Source organism: Talpa occidentalis, unplaced genomic scaffold (genome assembly GCF_014898055.3).
Source record: "Talpa occidentalis isolate TD23 unplaced genomic scaffold, MPIMG_talOcc4v2.1 talOcc4.11, whole genome shotgun sequence".
Classification (NCBI taxonomy): domain Eukaryota; kingdom Metazoa; phylum Chordata; class Mammalia; order Eulipotyphla; family Talpidae; genus Talpa; species Talpa occidentalis.
In genome coordinates this window covers 57479916-57504498 of record NW_023601104.1, presented here as the reverse complement: position 1 = coordinate 57504498, position 24583 = coordinate 57479916, and the positions used below count along the sequence as shown (strand labels likewise).

Sequence of the window (24583 nt, the reverse complement as noted above, 5' to 3'; positions counted from 1 at the left end):
TCCTGCGGGCCGGCCACGCCCCTGGGCGGGGCGATGTCCAACCCGGGCGGGCCGGCTCAGTAAAGCAGAGGCAGCGGGGGAAGATGGCGGCGGCCGTTCCGCAGCGGGCCTGGACCGTGGAGCAGCTGCGCAGCGAGCAGCTACCCAAGAAGGACATTATCAAGTTTCTACAGGACCACGGTTCAGATTCGGTACTAGAGGCAGCGGGGCGGCAGGGCTGGTGCGGCAGAGGGATGCCTCACCCCCCCCTGGAGTTGGCCGTACATTCCGTATTCCTCCGTGCCCCCGCCCTCGTCCTCCCGCGGCCCGTGGCCTGGAAGGCCCGCGCGGCCCGCGTGCGCTGGGGAGCCACGCTCCCGCCCCCGGGGCCGGCCCTACGCGAGCTGGGGGAGTAGCTTTACCTCCCGGGGTTCGCTTGCTGCAATCGCAAAATAAGAGACTCAATGAGAGCCTTAAGTGAGGGTGGGGGGCCTTGGGAAAAAGGGAAACGAAATATTGGGCGTTGAGCGGGCCAGCCTAGGACTAGGGGCTTGGATGAAACCCCCGAAGGGGAATGCGGCATGTTAAAGAAATGAGAAGGGACAGGAACATTTCTATGGGATTTGCTTTTCTCATTTTCAATATTGAGCATTAATGCGTGTGATTTTAAATCCATAGGTTGCGTTTTAAAATTAACCACCTTTTAATTAAATGGCCTTTTCATTTTCATACTTAGGCCATTTCTTGTACGGTGGTCTCCCGTATTTATGAACTAAGAAATCTGTTTGTCATTCTTTGTACTGTATACTCCTTATTTTTTAGGATAGTCTCCATCTTAACCTTACGTATTTAGGCACAAGTTATTTTTTTTTATTTTAATAATAAATTTAATTTTTATATTCCCCATACAATTGCAGCCCCCCCATTCTGACCCCAATCTCTCCCCTCCCACCCCCGCCCCCTTAAAAGTGTCTCTGGTTCGTAGTTTTTTGTTGATTTTGATTTTCACTTTCTTATAGTTATTCGTTTTCCTGGTCCCTTATTTAAGTTTTCTAGATTACTACTATGAGTGAGACCATCCGGTATTTTTCTTTTTCTTTTTGGCTTATTTCGCTGAGCATGATCCCTTCCAGTTAGGCACAAGTTATTTTTGTCATACTTTTTGCCTTCAGAAATTAAAACCGTTCATAACTCTTTAAATCGCCGAACGATTGTACAATTTGCCGTGTATGTGGCCTCATCCACTTAATGGGAATAGAAGCTGCCCTCTGTATGTGGTTTTTCTACCATTTTTTATTTAAGTTCTTAATTTGCATTTGGAAAAATTGTTATTGGGTTCTAATGAGGGGATTGTAATTTATTTTCATTTTGAAGGGTCTTGGCAGAGGTGATAATAATTCTCCAACATCTAGTTCCATACTCCTGTATAATTATTCTGAAATCAGCAAATATTTATACAACACCTTTAGCAAGAACTGCGCTCACTGACGGAAACAAGAATGAAAGATCATGTCTCAGGAATACTGTTTTATACCATTTTAGTGAAATTATTTTCAACTAGGCAATTCATGTTTCAACTACAATAGTCATATTATTTTTTTTTTTTTAATTTTTTTTTTTTTTAATTTTTTTTTAATTTTCTAGAGGCATGTCTTATTTATTTATTTATTTGTTTGTTTGTTTTTTTGTTTATACATGCACTGGGTACAGTCAGAAGCGCGGGAGGGTGAGAGAATTCACCAGAGCCAGAGCGGGGAGCAGAGCAGGCAGAAGGACCGAAGTACACTGCTGCGGGGAGCAGCGGGCGGCAGGAGAGGTCTGCGCGCCATGTGGGACCCTCCTCTGGTGGCCGGGGAGCAGCCGGGGATCGAACCGGCGCCACAGAGGATGCAGGCAGCTTTGCAACCCAGAGCTCAACCGCTGCGCCACCGGGGAGGCCCTACAATAGTCATATTATTAATGAATGCTTTCACCACTGTACTTCATCAGATTCTTATGAAATAAATAATCCCATGTGGACTCTAAAGCTGACTCAGGTGGTTCAGTTTCAGGAGACTTGGGTTAGCAAAATATTTTTATAGCATATTAATCTTTAAAGTGCATTTTTCCAGTATTCATTCCTTATTTCAGCCTTTATTTAAAAAGCATTATCTTATTGATCCTAAATTATCAAAGAGATGTTTATATTTTGAATCTTCTTATGAAACTTTGCTAAAGAAATCATAGGTGTGGCAAAGCAACTGATTACTTCTGTTTAATCCAAATATCCTTTATCATTTTTCTCTGTAGAGTTAAAAAGTAGAATAGTGATAGTGTTTGGAAAAACTGCTGTTTCAAAAAGCTGGAAAATGCCAGAGAACAAATTTGAGAAAGTAGCAAAATGAGGAATCAATCAAGGACCACAAGGCAGAAAAGAAGCATATTAAAATAAGGAAGACAAAGTAGTTTTTTAAAATCCCCACATTATACAGTTTTGAGATCAAGTTACATGATTTTGGTGACTTGATATTTCAATAGTAGTATTTTGATGACCATCTGCCAAATTAGTCTTCTACTTGGAATTCTGTTATTCGGAATTATTAAATTATTTTATTAATCATGATAGCTATATTGAGGTCTTAATGTGTGACAGGATCGCTGCAAAGTACACTAAATAAACTTGGATTATAACAATCCTCTGACATAGATTACTCTTGCACTATGATAGGGAAACCGAGTCTTTGGGAACGCTTAGTCCTTGTCAAAGATTAGACAACTACGACTTTAACCCAGATGATCTGACTTCACAGCCATGACACAGAATCACTATATATCCAGCATTGTATAATAGTGCTTCCCATTGTGCTAAGTCTGGGTTACAAATATGTCAAGATATGTCCACCATGGCTAGAGGCTTCAGGGCCAGGGTGAGGTAACATCCTGCCAGGAGCTGTTTCATCCAGTTATGAGTATTCTTGCTATATGTAAACATTCTTTTCTGTATGTTCCATGATGGGAAAAAGGGCTAGCATGCATCATTGTAACCCTTGCATAATTCCATACTGGTCTTGTGGATAATTCCTGTAAATGCCCAATATATATATATTTTTAAGATTTATTTATTTTTATACAAGAACTGGGTGGGGTACAGATCAGAGGCTTGGGAGGGTGAGAGGATTCACCAGAGACAGAGCGGGGAGCAGAACAGACAGACAGACCGAAAGCACTGCTAAGCTGTGGGCTAGACAGGAGAGGTCTGCCACACCTTGTGGGAATCTCCCTGGCTGGCCGGGAATGGGACCTGCGAGGCAGAGGCTGTGGACAGTTTCACAGTGCTGTGCTCAACCCGCTGTGCCACCGGAGAGGCCCAATATATTTTTTGAACCTTCCTTAAATCTTTTTTTTTGTTATGAAGTAAGGCATAAATAATTATTTAATTTCTTTTATCATTAATAGTTCTATTGAAAACAATTATTAACAATAAAAGGCCATTTTATAATTTTAGACCCTATAACATGGGGGAAATTATGTTGACTAGCTGGCTTTTTTCCTTATAGTTTCTTGCAGAACATAAATTATTAGGAAACATTAAAAATGTGGCCAAGACAGCTAACAAGGACCATTTGGTTACAGCCTATAACCATCTTTTTGAAAGTAAGGTAAGTATCGTTGCATTTTGTTACGAAAATATCATTTTTTATTATCTTTTTTTGTTTTTATTTATGCATACAAGAGCTGGGGTATAGGCCAGAGGTGTGGCAGGGTTGGGGTGGAGGTGAGATGATTTACCAGAAACAGAGTGGGGAACAGAACATGCAGATCTACTGAAATATACTGCTGAGGGGAAGCAGTGGGCGAGACAGGAGAGGTCTGTTGTGCCACATGGTTTAGCTCCCTGGCTGGGGATTGAACTTGTGCTGCAGTGGCTGCTCATAGCTTTCTCGTGCTGAGACTTAACTCCTTGTGCCACCTGGGAGGCCCCAGAATATCATTTTATATTTTTTACTTCCAGAAAGAAGTTCCTTTCAAAGGAACCAGATTTTTGAAAATGATTCTTAATAGCATGAATTAAATTAAGGTGACAAATTTCTAAAGGCACTGAAAAGTTACAAATCTAAAATATGTTATATTTCATAGAATTAGACTGATTGAGCCTTTAGAAAAACAAATAGAAAGAAACTCCCTAATTTTTATTCACTATGAAATCACCATCTTCAACAGGAAAAAATTTTATTAAGGAGTTGTTTGAATAGTATTCATCTCTCTGCATCAGCCTTTCTAAACATCATGTTTCTTGTTTCAGAATTATATTGAGATGGTTTGAGGGTGATAAATTGTTGATTAAAATGCTTAACATAAGATTCTTAATTTGTTCTCAGGCAGTTTCCATATATTTACGTTTGAATTATATCGCTTATATTCATGGTGAGATACTCACTTGGTAGGCTAAAATCCACGTGCCTTCTAGCTCTTTAGCCTGTCCTGAATATGATAAACATTAGCACATTTTCCTTACAGCGTTTCAAGGGTACTGAAAGTATAAGTAAAGTGTCTGAGCAGGTGAAAAATGTGAAGCTTAATGAAGATAAACCCAAAGAAACCAAATCTGAAGAGACTCTGGATGAGGTTTGTATATGATATTTTCTTATTTTACTTCTGTTGTGAATTTGAGAGAAGTATTTATGATGCTGGTTTTACATAGCAAAGAGTAGTTGAGTATGGCCACTCTCAAGAGAGCCAAGATTTGGGCTGTGTTATAGCTCAGAAAAAAAAAAATTCTAAGAATAAGCGCTGTACAGTTAGTAAGTCTTTCATATGAAATACCTCTAGCTTTATATTTTATATTGCATCTGTGCCTCACCAGACCTGGGCTTTCAAAGCTATTTTTAAGACTCAATTCTATGGCCAAGTTGGACAGTGTGAAGGAAATTTCCTTTTGATTATTTTTAGCGTTTTCTAATGTACATGGTGTCCTTGGCAATAGAAATAGTGCAGGCCTGACTGCAGGGTATGGGTTCATCTGTCTCATCTTTCCTAGCCCATGTTTTATATTTTGGTACAAAAGTTTGAAGAAACCAGATAAACCATTTCTGCAAATGAACAACTACTTAGAACTGTCAGTAGAGTTCAATTGATTATCATCTTGTCACTCCTGATATCTTCCCACCTAAGCACACTTTTGACTAGAAGTCTATCAGTGAGAATAATCAATAATAATAGTCTTTGTAAAGAGGTGTGCTTATTGATGAAAGTATACTATTTCATATTTGAACAATGTATGTTCTCTTATAGATGTTTACATGATATAGTAGTTTATTTGCATGATCTATTCATTGAAAAACAATGTTTGTGGGCATATACACATAATACAGTAATTTTGAGGTTGTCACATTAATATTTGGTAAATGTTATATATACTGAGCCAATACTAAGCAGTTACTAGGATAATTAGAGCTATAATAAGTACAAAAAGGTTTTCAAAAGCAATTGGCAACATAGTTTATCTTACAAAAAAATTAAAACAAGGGAGACAAGAGGCAGCAGATAGTATATAAATAAGAGGTTAAGGAAAAAAGACTACAAATAAAAGTAAAAGGTTTGAAGGCTTGGAGACAATCTAGAAAGATCTGGTAAGGAAACTGAATTATATCCTTTTTTTAGGATCCTCTTTTAATTTAACTGGCCAGCCTGAGTCCAATTATGTGCCTTGATTGTCTTCCTAGCACGCTGGATTCAATATCCTCTTGGCTAATATTTTTTACTGTTTATGGTCAGTTTTCTCTGATAATGCTTCAGGACTGCAAAGCAAGGACTGTGGGGAACAAAATCATAAAACTTCATTGGTCTCGGTTCAAATTCATATGAAGCTTGTGTTCTAGTTTCAGTGCTTTTATCAACTTTTCTACTGTTCCTCACTAGATTCTCCACGCTGCCCAAAAAATAACCTCGCAAATTCTGTCTCCTTTGTCACTCGAGACACCGTGTTATTTTGCCAAAATGTTAACATATATTGCTAAAACCATTCTCTTCCCATTTTACAAGGACTCTGATTCTTTGGCTTTTTCCTTCTCATACCTCTCGTGACTAATGCTCTGAAGTATCTTCCTTCTTTTTCAAATCCTCATCCATTCCTTTGTTAATCTCCTTCCTTCATTCTTTCATCCATTCAGCCCCAAAGTAGCTATTCTAGAAATTCTCTAAAATAGTATTTTGCAGACCATACCCTGCTTAAAAGTCTTCAGTAATCCTTAATTATCTAAAACCACCTGTCCGCATAATAGTCAGTAGCCGTATGTGACTGTTGAACATTTTGTGGCGACTCCGAATACGTGCTTTCAGTACAAAATAGGAACTCAGTTTCAAACTTTGTATGATTTTTTTAAGGATTGTAAAATACTTTTTATAATATTAAATTTTGAAATATTATTTTGAATTAATCAGTTAAGTGTGGCATGTAGACAACCTAAAATTACATTTTTTGATTCTCATTACATTTCTGTTAGACAGCACTATAGGCATTCAGAGCTTTCTGAAATATGGCCCCTGACTAGTTCCATTTTCAGTAATTCTATAGAAGCATTATTCTCCATCCACAAATATCTGCTCATTGTATACTAAACAATACCTTGTCACACTTCTATACTTCTTTAGTGTGTCTTTCCTCTTAAATTTCCTATTTGGTAGTTCTTTGTCCCCTTTTAAGCCCAGGTCATAAACCCATTGATTCCCCTGAGATTTTACTATCCCATACTTAACCATATACTTAATTGCATAACTTACTATGGCATATGGAAATGATATTTATCTTAACATAAATAACTTTATCACTCTTACTGGACTTTATATATAAATCAGCAATAGTCAGTATATCTATTGTGCTTTAAATGATGTTGCTAAAAATTTTCAGGTATGAGTAAATACCAAGATAAGAGAAAAGTGTAAGTTGGGGGCAGGAACTTAGTAATCATAAGTTACTGTACTCTAGACAAAAACTTGACATTCATCCTTTATAACTCCTTCACATTTAATCATCACAAAATTTTGTTGGCTCTGCATAAATTGATCTTAAAGCCATTCGCCTTTTGTCATCCTCACTGTTAGCACCCTAGTATACACCTGAATTACTACAGTAACTCTTCCTGATAAGTATCCTCATGTTCACTTTTGATTCTTCATCCGTTTCACACAGTACAAAACACAAATCTGATCCAACTTCTGTTTAAACAATTCTTAATTGTCTGCCCAGTGACCTGAAGATAATAACTGAAATTCTTTTTTTTTTTTTAAGATTTATTTATTTATGCATACAAGAGCTGGGGTGTAGGCCAGAGGTGTTGGGGGCAGCCGGGGAAGGAGGGAGAGGATTCACCAGAGAGAGAGTGAGGAACAGAACAAGTGGATTGACTGAAATACACTGCAGAGGGGAGCAGAGGGTCTGCTGAGCCATGTGGGTTAGCTCCCTGCAGATTGCTTCGTAGTGCTGATGCTTAACCCCTTGCCCCACCAGGGAGGCCCCCAAAACTGAAATTCTTAGTATGTGCTATGTCTTCCAAACCTCATACCATTCTCTCCTTTATTCTTCCTTTGCAGAATGTAGTATTTTCATGCTCCTCTTCCCTATAAAAATGCTGTTCTGTGTTCTGAACCATCTCTTATCCTTCTGGATACAACTTAAACATTACTTCAGAGAAACCACTCCCAGCCTACAGTCTATTCTGGGTTAGGTCACTGTGTTATTCCCAGCTTAACATCTTGTGCATGTGTCCCATGATGTATGTAATTATACATGTCTGTATGCTCCAGTAGAGAGCAAGAACTGTGTGTGCCAGTTCACCTATGTGTCCCCATTTTTAAACACAGAACATGCTCAAATATTTCTTTAAAAGGCTTAAATACATAAGTATTTTTAGAAGCTATAATGTTACCTACTTAATTCCAATTGTAATGATTACTTCACATAAAGTCCCTTTATCTCTGATGCTAGAATTATCTATTTCAGACCCAATCTTGGGAATGTAGTTCTTTTCATCACTTTGAACTAAGAAATTACTGCAAAGCCAGGAAATTACCTAAAAATGAAGTCCATTCAAACATGTAACGCCAAGATAGGCAACCTTGAGACTGATAGACCTAACATCCTAAACCAGTCAGGCTCTTGAAATGAAATCCAAAATGAGATCAAATAATCAGAGCAAAATTTATGTGCCCGTATAGGTCCCAAGAAGTTCCAGGTTGTTTCTTGGTATCATCAAAACCTGTACCCTATGACTCCTACTTGAATGTTCACACTGCATGTTGGCTGGCAACAGCTCTGAGAAGTCATGCAGAGTAGAGGCACATATAACTGTAAGCTACTATTTCCCAAACTTAAGTTAGACCTCGTCTTCATATAAAACAGTGTTAACAATGCCAAGGAATGAATGGTGCATAAGAGATACTTAATGAAACACTGAAAATGGAAGCCATCAGTAGGCAAGTTGGCACCTTCACCATTAAGACTGAACCACACCCAGCAATTTAATGTGTCTTTGCATTATTCTGAGACTACTGTGAATTAGCACATACCCAAGCAATTTGGGACAGGAGATGGGGAAACAACAAAATGATTCTAAGATTTAAAATGTGGTTACGGTAGTGATGGTGCACAGGTAAATTGGTGCAGGAAATTCGAAGGGGACTGTAACTAGGAGGGGTGCAAATATTGTTTAAAAGTGAACAGTGGGGCCTCCCCGGTGGCGCATCGGTTGAGCGCTGGGTTGTGAAGCTGCCCGTAGCCCCTGCAGCACGGGTTTGATCCCTGGCTGCTCCCTGGCCACTGGAGGAGGGTCCCGCATGGCACGCAGACCTCTCCTGTGGCCCGCTGCTCCCCTCAGCAGTGTACTTTGGTCCTTCTGCCTGCTCTGCTCCCCACTCTGGCTCTGGTGAATTCTCTCACCCTCCCGCGCTTCTGACTATATACCCAGTGCTTGTATAAATAAATAAATAAATAAATCTTTAAAAAATAAAAAAAATAATAAAAATGAACAATGATTTTCAATATATATAATTAATTAAAAAGAAAAAGCAGAAAAATATATGGTTATTAACTAACATGTTATCCAGTCAAATGCTCACATATAATTCCTTTAATAGTCTTAAGGTACTCTAATATTCATATGTGATATAGTCATTTTGTGGCTTTTACATTTTTTTGTCAACTGTGTTTTTTATCTTTTTAAATTGGCTTTTGAGGTTTTTTCCCCTTGTTTTTATTCTTAACTTCAAAAGCCATTTATTTTTCTGATATAAAATAATACACTATTTTTAAAAATTGAAAACAAAAGGATAAAGAACACCTGTTTTAACACCCATAATGAACATTTTAATATTTCAGAATGTATTCTTTGAATATTTTTAATTTGTATATTTAAATTGAGATTTTACTGCAAATTAGATGTCATAATTTTTTCATGTGGTTATTTTACCATAATGAATACTCATGTACTGAATAACTACATAAAGATTTCTTCCCTAAGATTCAAATTATTTCATAAGCATATATTGTATTTGTATAAGTAGAATTATTATCTTGTTTTTAACATATTTAAATTGCATTCTAAAAAGGCAGCACTAGTTTACACTGGTACTAGTAGAAGGCTGACCATTAGTAGCAGAATTTCTCACTAAAACATGCTTAAAATATGTCAGAAAGTTAGTGTCTTCCTTTGTAGTCCACATTGTGCTCAACCTGTAGATGTGACTTTCTTGTGATTTGGGGAAGCAGCCTCGTTTCAAATTGCTAACCCGAGAGTCTGAATTGGTTAGGGCTATGTACCTTATCCCAGTTTTATTTACCGTATAAAAGATGGAGGAAAAACTGCCAGGTTGCTGTGATTATGAATTGATAGTTAGAAAAAATCCTGCTCAGCCTTTTTGACACAGTAGGACCTTTTATATTATATAACCACTTTATCTGTTTCCTTATCTGTAAAAGAAGAATAACAGTATCTACTCCATAAGTTAGGGATAATTAATTCATGCAAAGCATTTGGAGTTAAGTGCCCAATACAGGAAGATAAGTGACACTCAGTAGATGTTAATTATTTTAACTATTAATATCAATGCATATACTATTTATCACTGTTATTTAAGATGTTTTAGTATAATATAGTGGGAGGAAGAACAAGAGCTTTAGAGTGAGACAAACCCAAGTCCATATTATTCTCCACTACTCATTAGCTTTGTTGCATAAATTATCTAAAGCTCAGTCTCTTCATCTGTAAAAATGAATATAGGTGATACCTTCTTCAGAGGATTGTTAGGATTAATTGTGTTAAGTGATTAGCAAGTAATAGGTGTTTAATATCTTTTTCCTTCCCCATTATTATATGTCCTATAGTGTAAAATTCTATATAAGTTTGACTAAGAAATTGCTTTTCTCACATATTTGAATCACCACTTATTTAACCTTTAGCTTTTTTTTGATTCTGATAAACTTGTTTTAGAAAAACTGCTATTACAGTAATTTCCATAATTTTATTAATTTTGTGAATTTATTTTTAAGTTCAGGAACGAACACAGCAGTACTACAGTCATTCTAATTGGATATAATAACAAATCTTAGTAAATTATTGGTGCCAGAACAACTCAAATCTTTGAAAAGCATGTCACAATGCTTTTTTTAATGCCTTTATGACTTTTTAGAAATTAAATTAAATTAAAGCTGTTTCTAACCTTGGAGTAAGTAGATTCATTTTCTAGTTTATTGAAACCAGTATAAGAGTCTTTTCAATAGAGCATGGTTTCTAAAGGTGGAAGGTATTTAAAATTATAGATATGCTAGTTATTAATATTCACATCAAAGACTTGAAATGAAAGTGATTATTAACTCAGAGGTAAAGACAAAATAGTTTATTAGTAAATCTATAAAATTCTGTGACCAGACTTAAGTCACAGTTGGCTCTTTAAGTATTCTGTCATCCTGCTAAAAGACATGAATTAATAACTACCTATATGTGTTTTGTTTAAGGGTCCACCAAAATATACAAAATCCATTCTTAAAAAAGGAGATAAAACCAACTTCCCCAAAAAGGGAGATGTTGTTCATTGCTGGTATACAGGAACTCTACAGGACGGCACTATTTTTGATACTAATATTCAAACCAGTAAGTCTAAATGTAATCTTACATTTCTGGCTTTAATGCATTGCAAAATATTTATATGATAAAAGAGTGGTTGGCAGCAACTCTTTCTTGGCTGTCACGTTTTTCCAGAAGTAGTTGGCACCTCTGATTTACTTGAAAGAGGTCTTCAGTTCACTACTTATTGACTGGGCAAATGAAGATCTCTTGGTCATTGGGATGCAAAAAGTAAAGCTTAGTCTAAACTTGTTTGGTTAATGCCTCAAAGTATTTAATGAGAAAGGCAGAACAGTGAGCTATTTTCTTGGTCCTTTTCCTCTCCACTGTTTAGGTCATAATTGTTTTTACATCCAGAATTTTCTTGAAAATTTGCCCAGCTTTCTGAATTTGTTTCTTTTCATATGCACATCATATGGTAAAACCTGAAAACAATTTAAATATTTAAAACACTTTCTCCATTTCAACTTAATGTCATCATTAATTATAAGGAAAATCTGTTTTACAGGTTCAAAGAAGAAGAAAAGTGCCAAGCCTTTAAGTTTTAAGGTTGGAATAGGCAAAGTTATCAGAGGAGTAAGTAGAGAACGGCAATACATCAATAGACTTTCTGGCACATGCTACATATGGTATGGTGCCATAATTAGGATTGGGGATATTATGGAAAAAAAAAAAAAATCTTTGGAGTCTTGACAAATAAGATGCTATCATTGCTTCCTGATCTGGTACGTTTAGATCTCTGGTTTTCTGTTTCCCCATTTAAAAAATGGGGACTATAAACTACTTCACAGATTAAATTAGCGTAATTAAAGCATGTAATAGAATAGGGACTCAAATATCTTCCTTCCCTGACTTATGCCTCTTATATTTGTTCCTAAAGTAATTCTTTGTGAGAATGTTGGGCTTTCTAACTTTAAAGTTCTTATAAAATGTTATAGCTGTTGTACCATTTATATAGCATCAAAAAAGGTAAAATAATTGTTTCATTGATGTACAGATAGAAATAGAAGTTTGTTCTTGTAGCTTTCTCAATTTTTGTAGTCTAGATCCAAACCCCAGAAAATCTTTCAAGCAAACATGGTTTTACCCAGACTTACATGTAAGAGCAGAAGGGAACGATTATCACCTGTACCCAGATTTTCACGCTGTAGCCAGCTTATTCTTTGTGCTCTGGGTATCTCCTAAATGTGACTCCGTTATATCAGAGCCCAGAGTAGAATACAGAACATCTTGAAACTAAGCTTAGCCGAGAATAATCTTAACTGCTAATATATGATTATTCCAAGTATGGTAGCTGTATATCAAGTTGAGCTATTTTTCTATTTGCAGAACTAATTTGCTTACTAGGTAAATGTCTTCTAGTCAATACTGCATCCTTGCTTTATGTTGAGTTAGCCATTTTGGGTAACTGGCTTTAAGATCTCAATTTTGACAAAGTAGAGCAGCAATCCAGAAACATAACTTTTCTTTGGACATTTTCTTTTCTCTTCTGCAAGATCTTAACACTCCAACATGTAGCTAATTTTATGTACCATAGTGACTTCATTACTACAATTTGGTAATCTTAAGACAGTTTTGGAGTATTTGTTAGTTTATTGCTATAAACTATAAATTCAGAAGTTTTTCCTCTAATAGAAAAGTGCAGCAGATTTCTTATAATAGTGGTAATAACCAACTGGTTTCTATATTATATGATGTAACAGTTTACAAAAGTGCTTTCACATTGTATCATTTGAGGAATGCAAACATTCCATTTTCTCATCTATAGTTTATTGTAAGACATAGTATTTAATAATGTATCTTTTCTCAGATTCTATTTCAATATAGCCTCTTTTTTTTTTTTTTTAACCCAGAAATGGACTGATATTTAGGGACTCAGCTAAGGACAATACATAGTGAAATCCAATAATTTTTTTTGCATAAAATCTAGCATGTCTTACGGTTTTGCCTTTTTTTGTGTGTGAAATATCATTAGTTTTGATTTTATGTTCTTGCCCTTTAGTGGGATGAAGCACTCTTGACTATGAGTAAAGGAGAAAAGGCTCGACTGGAAATTGAACCAGAATGGGCTTATGGAAAGAAAGGACAACCCGATGCCAAGTATCCTTTTTTCCTTCATAATTTAACACTAAGAAAAATCATCTGAAGCTATGAAAGACACTGTCTAGGGTAACCACCAAATCAGTAATTAATTCTGTCCTGACCAGTCTTCGAAATATTTAGATGCTTTTGTGACAATTCCTCCAATATAGACACTTTCTATTGGCACAAAGTATTCAGACTTGAGCTGGAATCTACTTATTTTCAAATTCTTATCCAAGCTCTTAATTTTCAAGACTTAAACTATATTGTTTCATATTTGAAATTTTATAATATTTGAAGTGTACTATAAAGAATGTAACATGCCTAAATGTAAATAATTGTAGCAAATTATAGGATGCAATTATGGCTTCTGGTAATTTTGTGCTATAGTGTAACTTTAGGCAACTAGATACCAAATGAGTTGTGAAATAAACACCACAGATCCAACATAGTATAGCGTTTGTAATTATGCCTAGTGACAATACTTATAGTGAGAACGTAGTTTTGTTGGTTCATTCCCATTGAACTAGCTGGACCAATTAGAATATAGATTTTTTTAAAAACTGGTAATCTCCCTCTAGTCTTTATCTTGGGAATATAATACACCCTTTTAACCTATGAAAATTACATGGGCAACTATAGCTCCCTCTCGTGAAGCATCTCAAGACAAATCAGATAAAACCACTCTTCTCTAAACTCAACATCTTAAAAGGCACAGCAAGTATACACTACTTCATATGAAATTTACTTAATATGAAATTTAATGTAGTACTGTATATACCCAGCTAAGTAATTTTTTATGTGTACTAAGTTAGCAATCTTCATTAAGTGATTACTAATTTGGGAGTAATTGTGAGGCATCCAGATAAGGAAGATGCTAGTTCAAGTTCAGTTTATCTAATGACTCTATGCATGAGCTCCATTCACAAAAATAATGTTTTAGAAACTTTAGGCTGTATGTATTAGCCTCTGAATCAAAGTCCTTTCTATTGGTGTTTATTATCAGTATTCAGTTTACATACTTTAATTTTAGATTTAAGGTCATTGGGAATTAGGAGAAGAAATTTTTAATCAAATTTACACCTTAACTTCTTAAACAGAATTCCACCAAATGCAAAACTCATCTTTGAAGTGGAATTAGTGGATATTGATTGAAATAGCGTGCTTCAGATCTAAAGACATAAGTGACAATAAAATATGGCCTTGAAGAAATTTAGGTTACTAGTTAGAGCTGGTTACTGTTTTAAGGAGTCAACTAGAATATTCAAGAAGTTAGAACTTGTTTACTTGATCCCCAACTTTTAAGAATTGTAATCCCTTATAAATCCCTTAAGTCTAAAATATTTTACTACAGGTGTGTGAAGTACTGGTTAAGGAGAAATGATTTTCCTGTTACCTCATGTTGTACACTAAAAAGGCTCTAATAAAAATGCATCTAATGTGTTGATTTGTTTGGTGTTAATATTAACATTCTGATTACAAAAACTAGGACTATGACTTCATCAAAGCAAGGAATAACTCACAGTAAAATTGTCTGGACCACTTTGCCAAGGATGTTCATTATCTTTTAAAGTAAATATTCCTATGTAGCGGAGGCAAAGGATAGCAGCTGAGATGAAGCAGAAAGCTTTGGTCTATAAAATTTGGCAGGATAATGTCTGAATTCAAGAAAAATACACTTCCAAGCCAGTGAACCCAATCAATGAATTTATGGTGAATATAAAGTTATTATTTGATGACCCCCCAAATAAATTCATAACAATTAGTGGATGAGTCTTCAGTTTTATTACAAAAATGAAGGTGATCAGGTCTGATCAACATGAAAGCTTACAAGTTTTACATGAATATTCTAAATACAAAGTCTCCAGCAACAACATACTTTTAATATGATTTTCATTTTTTAAAGGGATGCAAACATTCCATTTCCTGGTTTATAGTCTGTTCCAAGACATAGTATTTAATAGGGTGTCTTTTCTCAGATCCAATTTCACATGGATAACTGAAACACGCAGACAAAATCTTGTCAGCAAAGTTTAAAAATTTGTATGGTTTCCCCCCTACCCCCAAGAGGAGGTAAATCCTTAATAACCAGCCCTTACGTTTTCAGAATCTTGTACTACACTGACATGATTTGCGTCAGGTTTTTTCCTACCCTTAAGGCTACAAAACTGTTGAAAATGCACTGCAAAAGAATTCTAGACCACTTAATGCAAAAATCAAAAAAATAGTTCTCCAATAAAAAGTAAATTTTACAAATGGTAGGAAATAGTATCTGTGGTAAGCTACTAAGTAATATTTTTCCTCATTACTAATAAATCATGTTACACAGAAACGGAAGACAAGTTATCAAATACCACTAGCGTATGCCATGTTCACATCCCTCATTAAAAAAAAAATAATTTCATACTTTTCACACATTCCATTTGATTTACATTTTTTTCCATCAGGTTGGAGGGGGAGGATAATACTGTCCATAATTCCAAGGATTCTGATAATTGTACTGAAAGAAAAAGGCAAAATGTTAGCATACCAGAACTATGACTGAGTCCATAAGTAAAAATACCATTAAAGCAAGGTACTTACACTAAAATAGGCATGTTTTCACTGCTAACATTGTTAAGACATAGCCACAAAAGATAATATACAATCTGGAATCCATTTTTTTCTACCCACTCCCCGCCAAAAAAAATAAATAAATAAAAGGCCTATAGTAATTTATCCTTCTAAAAACATCTAGAAACAAGAAAATTCAATGCAAATTATGTGAACTCACTTGATACCAGGCACTATAATTGTATGCAGCTTGATTTGCCTGCAAATCACCATCAATCATCTGTGCAGATGATGAAGTTGTATCTTCTGTGTGTGCTTTCTTTTCCTCTGGTTCTTCTGATCTAAATAAAAGATGAAAATGGAAACTTTCAAAACTCCTACAGATAAGTACTGTAACAAATGGCTGATGTACATAAAGACAAAAATGTCTTTTAAGGCATTTTCACAACATGTCTTTTACACATCTGTTGCTGATTCAGCAAGAAGATACATACCCATTTTCTGCTTTCCGTTTTAAAGAATCCTGTTCTTTTAAGAGTGTTTGATGTTCATCATAAGCATTCAGAAGCCTGAGAGGGAAGGGAAAAAAACCCTCTTAAATACACAAAAATCAGACTCAACTTTATGTTATTACCACTTAGGGAAACAAAAGCGTGATGCTATGAATATTCATTTTATTTATTTATTTTTAAAGATTTATCTATGCTTATAAGAGTGGGGGTGCAGGCCAGATATGGGGGGGAGGATTCATCAGGAGCAGCAGGTGAGCCAGGAGAGGTCCACTGCGCCATGTAGGTCACCCCCCTGGCTGGGGATCGAATTCATACTGCAGCGGCTGCGGATAGCTTCATGGTGCTGTGTCCCAACCCCTTGCACCACCAGGGAGGCCCCCCTTTTTTTTTTTAATGAACCAACAGGCAAACCTGTCCACAGCTATCTTTTCTAACTTTTTTCTTTGGGAAATCACTGCCCTGTACGTCTCACAGTCCATGTAGTCCAGTGGGGTTTCAGGGACACAAGCCTGGCCAATTAAAGTATGGGTCCTGGCAATGTCGGTTTAGGGGTGTACATATAACCAAAACCACAATGTCTGGTGCATCCCCAAGACTTTTGAGCTACCAGAAAAGTGTCTTTCTCAACAGTACAACTGGGCAAAACTCATGGCATATTGGCCAGGAGCTATCTGTCTGTCATATCCAATACGTCTCGGAGAGAGTCTGTCTGCCTTAGCTATCAGAACTAAGACAGTGAGTGATGGGGCCTCCCTGGTGACCTAGGGGTTAAGTCTCTGCGCTATCACTGCTAAGACCAGAGTTAGATCCCGGCCAGGGAGCCAATCCACATATAGCACAGAAAACCTTGCCCCTGTCGCCTGCTGCCCCCTTAGCAGTATATTTTAGTAAATCCACTTGGCCTATTTCCTAATCTGTCTCTGGTGAATTTTCTCACCCCCCTGCACGTCTGGCCTATAGCCCAGTTCTTCTATGCAAAAAATAAAAAACTAAGACAATGATGTATTTTTGTTTCAGTGCACCCACAAATCTTCACAGTTCTATAATTTATACACTTTTAAGACCTAATTTTACAGTGTTGATAGAAGACCCTGCCAACAGTTAGATTAAAATTGTGGTCATGTGATAAAATGAATTACAACTAATGTAAAACTCATGTAGTTAATTGTCTTTGATTAAAAAGATAATGTTTAGTAAGAAAATTTCAAAATGACATGTATTGTCAGTCTCACCAGGAACTTACAACTTCAAAGCAATGTCACTTGAATCCTAAGTGTGACATTAAAAATCATGATTGTATTCCTTTTACCATTTTCTGAAATACTTTTTATAAAAACAAAGATTACCTTAGTTTTTTAATTAATAAAGGGTGATTAACTTCAGGCAATCATAAACCCAAAGCCAAATAATTACCAATTTTTAGAAATAGCCTTAATAATGACCATGATACTTTACATGCATGTACACCCTCCCTGAGCAGAATTACTAGTAACATTAGTCCCAAAATTCTATTTCAAATTATTAGTGCCGGTAGTCTCTGGTTTACTTGATATCAAGCACTTCAAGTGGACTAATTTCCTCAAGATCTTTTATAACCACTGGTTTAGTGGATAAAAGAATCTTTGGGAAAACTGGAAAATAGGAATACACAAATAGTGATGGAGCTAGGATTTAAATCTCTATTTTCTTGACTTTAACATTAATTCTTAGTATATAACTACACTGTTACCTAAATTTCTTAAGTGGCTCATTTACTTTTCATGTCACTTTTTTTAATTTCAGCTACAACAATCTTAGACCTGGTACTCAGAACCTCTATACCAAATTAAAATACACCCCTTAATCTCAACCAAAACTCTATTTCCCACTGACAACTGTGGACTATCTGTGCTCTGAACTCAGTCTAGCTTTCAAGGCACAGCACAATCAACACTACACTTCTCCTAACTTAGAGAAAGAAGTAGATTCTAATCCTAGTCACACAGCACAATAATAGCTAAGTGACCTTGGAAAAAATGCCTAATCTCACTTCAAGCCTCTTTTTATTATAAGAACATTACCTACACTCCTCATTAGACATACATCCTTACATTAGATAATGCATATAAAACATCTGACATGATGCCAAATAGTAGTATTTAATAGTGTAATATTTTATTAGCTTAACTAATTTTACTCAGCCATCAAAAATATATGCAAACATAAAACATACACAAGTAATTCTTCCATCAACAGCTGTTTCAATGAAAATCACTCTAAATTAGAAAATTAGAGATGGCATGTGTTTAATAGGCACTGGGATATTTCCTTAATATAATCAGGTAAAATGGCAGTAATACTCTAATCTCTCTTTCTACTCTTGTTTAGCAAATTTAAACTTATGATTTTCCCAAATCTCCTAGAGTGAGCTGGGATGTTTCCTCACTATAATCAGGTAAGACAAAAATGGCAGTAATACACTAATCTCTAGTTCTACTCTTCTTCAGCAAAATTAAACTTACGGTTTTTCCCAAATCTCCTACAGTGAACTGTTCTACCACCCTCACCTTTCTGCCTTTTATAATACATGAAGGGTGAGGCCATTACACACAATTTACAGAAACTCATCCACCCTTTTCTCCAATCTGAGATAAAACATTCCTAATCCAGATTAACTCCATCTATCCTTCAAGATCAATTTAAATGTTTCCGTGTTTCAAAGTTCAAGCCTTAAAATTTTGAGATTATTGCTTCCTGCATTTTCTGATCCAATCAATTTATTTTATCACCTGCAAATTTGGAGAACCATTTTGAAGGGAAAACAACCATATGTGCTCCTGTTAAAGAAATGCATTTACAAAACTGAATGCACTCGCATGTATCTGAGGGAAAACTAAGACATTTTTAAATTTAAGAATGCATTATTAGTTTGTACTAATCATCAATTGCTGTCCAAAATTATCAATACTCATTTTCTATTCAAACAGATAGTAAATAATTAAAATCTTACTTATTAACATCGGAACCAAAATCTTCAAGAAATTCCACTTTTCGTTGAGAAAATGTAATTCTCATTTTAATAGGTAATGAACCATGTATAGCCTTGTCAAAACAGTTTAGGATATTTTCTTCATTTTGTTTGAGGTCACCACTATATTCCATTTCAAGTAAATTGAGGTATAACTTTGTGTTCTCCTGTGTAAAAAGCAGTATCAATAATATTTCTAAGGTATTCTGATTAAATCATTAAATTTAAGTTATTAAAATGCCTTAATATTTGTTTCAATTTGATGAAGTCAATACTGAAAGTGGTATTCATTAAAATGTAACTCATTGAGTGCTTTCATATATCTAAATAGGTGAAAAAGTTAATTAGCACAGACAGGTAATAACATCCTAGTTTTCTCCAAAACCATGCAAACTGTGAAATGCCAATACATTAACACTCTATAGGCTAGGCATTCTTGGGCTTAATGTGGCTTGACCCACTATGACAAATATGAAATAAAGCCTTAAAAATGACCTTTACAGTTCCCAGTAATTTTAATTTTAATCTTTACAACTGCAGATAGTAATCTTAAATTAGAGCAGTTATAAACAGTCATAAACCAGTCTTAAACAGACCTGGCATTAATTGAGTATCTAATACTCCATTATCTATTTCTACTCTTGTTTAGCAAATTTAAATATTAAACTTGTCATTTTATCCAAATTTCCTAGAGTGAATCATCATATATATATTTATATACTATCTTCAATCACGTGATCTATAAAAGGAAATACTTCAGGAAAGGAAAATAACCTCACTGTTACATTTGCTACAATGTAGGCAACTATCATGCTTTTGTTTATAAGGCGTTCTCCCAGATCTTCTACTTAATAATTAGTATATTTGTTGAAAATTTATAAATGTATTAAAAACAAAGAGTCACAATATCTGCAATAGTTTTAATCCAAAATCTTAATTTTCCAACGTTGTGATTCACCGTTTAAAAAAAAAAAATTTAAATGGCAACATCAGTTTAGAGGGACTTTTGTCTTCATTTAGTAATAAAATATATTACATGCAGACTGAATCTTTCATCATGGTTGCCAAAAAAAAAAAAAAAAAAGGCCACTCAGTTTTTTATCAGCGATATCACAAATACATACTTTGTCTCTTTCAATTGCTTCCAATAACACCTTTCTTGATTTTGGAAGGTTCTTCTGTATTTTGAAAAGATGTCGGGCTAGTTTGATAGCATAAAACGATGATTCATTATTCGATTTGGCATTCTTGATGGCATCCTGAAGCAAATGTTCAGCTTCTTCCATATTGCCATGCCGTCGTTCTAAACTTACTCTTCTCAAACGAACCATTGCCAATCCTAGAACACATTCTTCAAATGTTCTCAAGATATTCCTGGCTTCATTGATATTACCTACAAGTATAATTAAGTATTTATACTTTTGCTTCAACTTTTGAAATACTCCTTACTACAATTATTGGCAAACAACCCAATGGGCTAAATCTAGCCCTCTGCCTATTTAAAAAAAAAAAACAGTTATGCTCATCTGTTTATGTATTGTCTGTTTATATACCTATGGTTGCTTTTTGTTTTTTTTTTTTAAATAACAACTCTTTTATTTTATTTCATTTTTAAGATTTATTTATTTACCCATACAAGCACTGGGTACAGTCAGAAGTGCGGGAGGGTGAGAGAACCCACCAGAGCCAGAGCAAGGAGCAGAGCAGGCAGAAGGACCGAAGTACACTGCTGAGGGGAGCAGCGGGCGGCAGGAGAGGTCCGCACGCCATGTGGGACCCTCCTTCAGTGGCCGGGGAACAGCCGGGGATCAAACTGGCACTGCAGAGACCGCGGTCAGCCTCGCAACCCAGCGCTCAACCGCTGCACCACCGGGAAGGCCCTATGGTTGCTTTTTGACTACAATGACAGAGTTATTAGTAAAGAGTCCATTTGGCCCCAGAGCCTATCTGGCCCTATATAGGAAAAGTTTACTGACCTCTGCTTTATACCATCCCTCAAGACTCAATTCCTATAACTTTTATCTTGAAATAACTATGCCTGGGGACACAATAGATTGTCCTTCTGCCACAGTAAAAAAGAAAATAAATAAAAATTCAAAAAATATTAGCTAGATTTCTTCTTCTTACCCTGCTGTTCCTCAAAAGCTGCCCAAAGCATATGCACCATGGGTTTCTTTGGGAGGTGAATAGTACAAGCTCTGCTGAAGACATGCCTCACTCCTTCAATGCTATGGTTTTCCATGTACTTGGCATACTACATACAGAAACAGAGGAAATACTGAATAATTTACAGTTGAACAAAAGTCATTAAATATGTGACAGAACGATAAAATTCTATTTTTAAACCCATTCAGCACCTTTATTGAACCACTAGACTAGTTTCTGTAAGGAAGGACGAAGAGAGGCAACGAGGTTGGCATATGCAGCAGTCAAATCTGGTTGCAAGCAGACCATCTCCTAATGCAACAGATATAGTTATATGAACAACATTCAACAGAAGTACAAAATAGGTTAGTCACTAGATAATGTTTATAATATATTCAAGTTTCAGAGTGTATCATTTTCTTACCTTAATCCAAAACTCCTCATAGAGGGCACATGATATGACACATCTTTCAAAGAGAACCACAACTCGCTCATGAGTCCCATTTTCAATTTCAAATTCTAAATATTCTTTCCAATTTTTTAGCTGTGCCTTTTCCAATGGTTTCACATGAAAATAAGGTCTCTTAATCTATAATAAAGTATTACATGATAGTGACAGTAAGCCAGTACCAACAGCAAAACATGCAAAACAAATCACAAAATTATTTGAAATATAATAGTGAACCAGAAAAGTTTTAATTATCATATTTCATAATTATATTTAATTATCATATTAATTATTAAATGATAAAAATATTTAAATTTAAACACCTTAAATTCCTTAGGCTTTACAAACAAGAAATATATTTTCCATTTACTCAGGCATTTTAAGTAAACTGGACAGTTCTTTTATGTCCAAGAAACATTCTTTATTGAGTATTTTTAAATTGAACAACTACACCATGAATAATGATTGTCTGGGGCTAAGAAGGGATGGAGATTAGTAACTGAAAAGTGATCAAAGACCTTTTATAGTCACAGCCTAACTGCTATAGCAATTTCAATGCATATATCCTTATCAAAATTCATTGCCTAGCTAGTCATATAAAACTATATAATATATATGATTCCATTTATATGAAGACCAGAATAGGAAAATCGATAGGACATTAAGTTAGCTTAGTGGCGCATCTCAGGACTGAGGAGGGAGTGGTGGGGAGAAGGCTAAGGGGCGGGAGTAAATGAGCAGGTAAGGGAGTAGAGGGCTAAGAACTAAAAGGTAGAAGGTTTCTTTTAGAGGTGATAAAAATTTTCTAAAATTGACAATGACAGCTATACAGATCTGAAAATACCAAAGACCATTAAATTGTATTTTTAAATAGATGAATTCTACGGTATGTAAATTATATCTCAATGAAGCTAGTCAAAACCAAATTGTTAGGAAAAATTCCTTTTACTGTACACCTAATTTAGGGTACATTTTGATTTTGTACCACACAAAGTACAATCCGTTAAACTGATTTTTAAAACTATGTATTTATAAAACTATATAATATATATGATTCCATTTATATGAAGACCAGAATAGGAAAATCGATAGGACATTAAGTTAGCTAGTGGCACATCTCAGGACTGAGGAGGGAGTGGTGGGGAGAAGGCTAAGGGGCGGGAGTAAATGAGCAGGTAAGGGAGTAGAGGTATAAATCATACAATCGATTTTTAAAGAATTGTAATAAAATGGTTCACATTAAACAGGGATCTCACAATTTCAGTAATTCTAGAGGGATTTTCATCATTTTAAAAGATTCTAAAATTGATAATATAAAATGTAAAACTGGTAATGGAAAATTGGTAATAGAAGCAACAAATGAGATGAACTAATATATTAAATAAGCAAAAATAAAGAAAAAGCACCAATAGGACATTAACTCAAATTGAAAGAAAAATACATTTCTTTTTTTTTTAAACCATTTACAAAACAAAAACACTTACACCTTCTTCAAATGTCCACCTTTTACTAACTTCATGTTCATTATAATTAAACATTTCTTGATGAATTTCAATGATTCTATGTCTCATATTTTCTATTTCTGTAATTAGCTTAGGAAGAGAAAGGAAAAAAATTTCAATCACACAAGTTATATATTAAAATTTTTAAACATCACTGCTTACATATAAGTATTATTCACACTTACTTTAGCTTTAGAATGGTGTTTCACTATGAAGCTATCCACAGCCTCTGCAGCACAAGTTCAATCCCCGGCCAGCCAGGGAGCTACCCACATAGCGCAGCAGACCTCTCCTGTCTCGCCTGCTGTTCCCCTCACCAGTATATTTCAGTCAATCTGCCTGTTCTGCTCCCCACTCTGTCTCTGGTGAATCCACTTAACTCCTACACCTCTGGCCTGTATCCCAGTTCTTATACGCATAAATAAATCTTTTTAAAAAATGGTGTTTCAAACTATCAATAATATGCAAAATATAACTAACAATAATATTTGTAAAATAATTACCTAGTAAACCACTTCCTTATGCACTTTATTTTTAAATAGAGCTAGCAGATCAAAACCCAAGCAAAAATACTCCTTTTACACCACTGCCAAATGTCTCATAGTGAATTATTATCTACCTTAAACCTGTATTTAAACCATACTAGCTAACAAATTCCCACTTGTCTTAATCAGAAATTAATTTAAAAAAATTTAATTTCATGTCAGTTACAAGTCATACTACACACACTGTCAAGGGATAGAAAGCCTACTGTGTCTCATGCACTGAATAAATCTTTAGTAAGTCCGGTTACCTTTGCTGGATCAGTTATATCTTCAATTCCTGCTGGCAGATCATCACCAGGAGGACCATCATCACCACTATGTCCATTTACAGAAGCTAATTCCCTTCGCAGCTGAATAAACTGTTCTCCAGTTAAAAGATCTCTGGGCAAGTTATTCTGTACATGTTCTTTAAATCTAAAGGAAGACAATAAAAATACACACTCTCTATATTATGCATAATTTTAAATACCATATTAGATTCCTACTAAATATAACTCTTTCAAAAGAACCCTGACTTGGGCCTCTCTAGTGGCACAAGGGGTTAAGTGTCTGCACTGTGAAGCCATAAGCAGCCACTGCTGCATGAGTTTGGATCTCTGGCCAGGGAGGTGACACACATGGCACAGCAGACCTCTCCTGCCTCGCCTGCTGCTCCCCTCAGTAGTGTATTTCAATCAATTCTCCTGTTCTATTCCCCACTCTGTCTCTGGTGAA

General features: G+C 35.4%; 2 protein-coding genes and 1 non-coding gene across 7 annotated transcripts in view; 1 reads left to right on the top strand and 2 right to left on the bottom strand.

The window, feature by feature from the left end:
* The first annotated feature begins 50 nt into the window (after positions 1–50).
* Positions 51–14977, top strand: FKBP3 (FKBP prolyl isomerase 3). 2 transcript variants are annotated; one of them, XM_037503266.2, is made up of 7 exons: positions 51–191; positions 3516–3617; positions 4477–4584; positions 10967–11102; positions 11584–11651; positions 13078–13175; positions 14258–14929. In XM_037503266.2, exons 1-7 carry the CDS (start codon positions 84–86, stop codon positions 14310–14312), a joined length of 675 nt encoding a protein of 224 aa, XP_037359163.1. In that variant the 5' UTR covers positions 51–83; the 3' UTR covers positions 14313–14929. The 2 variants fall into 2 exon arrangements, 1 of the variants encoding a protein (XP_037359163.1); XR_008549876.1 differs by lacking the exons at positions 51–191; positions 3516–3617; positions 4477–4584; positions 10967–11102 and having other exon boundaries at positions 11165–11800; positions 13078–14977.
* PRPF39 (pre-mRNA processing factor 39) overlaps positions 14925–24583 on the bottom strand; it is a 24356-nt gene continuing 14697 nt past the window's right edge. For all 4 annotated transcript variants that reach the window (XM_037503263.2, XM_054690156.1, XM_054690161.1 and 1 more), the window contains 9 exons: positions 24118–24283; positions 23307–23414; positions 21799–21963; positions 21357–21483; positions 20354–20622; positions 19212–19396; positions 16205–16279; positions 15931–16051; positions 14925–15657 (listed from right to left, as the gene is read on the bottom strand). In XM_037503263.2, the coding sequence (XP_037359160.1) occupies positions 15601–15657; positions 15931–16051; positions 16205–16279; positions 19212–19396; positions 20354–20622; positions 21357–21483; positions 21799–21963; positions 23307–23414; positions 24118–24283 (1273 nt within the window). In that variant the 3' untranslated portion in view covers positions 14925–15600. The remainder of the gene's footprint in view (positions 15658–15930; positions 16052–16204; positions 16280–19211; positions 19397–20353; positions 20623–21356; positions 21484–21798; positions 21964–23306; positions 23415–24117; positions 24284–24583) is intronic.
* On the bottom strand, positions 20211–20296 carry LOC119239668 (small nucleolar RNA SNORD127). Its single transcript, XR_005123945.1, has one exon. It is a non-coding gene; the product is annotated as a small nucleolar RNA SNORD127 (small nucleolar RNA).

Excerpts from the sequence above, each read along its gene's own strand:
- FKBP3 (XM_037503266.2), top strand. The coding sequence starts at position 84 with ATGGCGGCGGCCGTTCCGCAGCGGGCCTGGACCGTGGAGCAGCTGCGC. Across the intron at positions 192-3,515 it reads AGGACCACGGTTCAGATTCG|TTTCTTGCAGAACATAAATT; the intron begins GTACTAGAGGCA and ends TTTTCCTTATAG. Across the intron at positions 11,652-13,077 it reads TAGGCAAAGTTATCAGAGGA|TGGGATGAAGCACTCTTGAC; the intron begins GTAAGTAGAGAA and ends CTTGCCCTTTAG.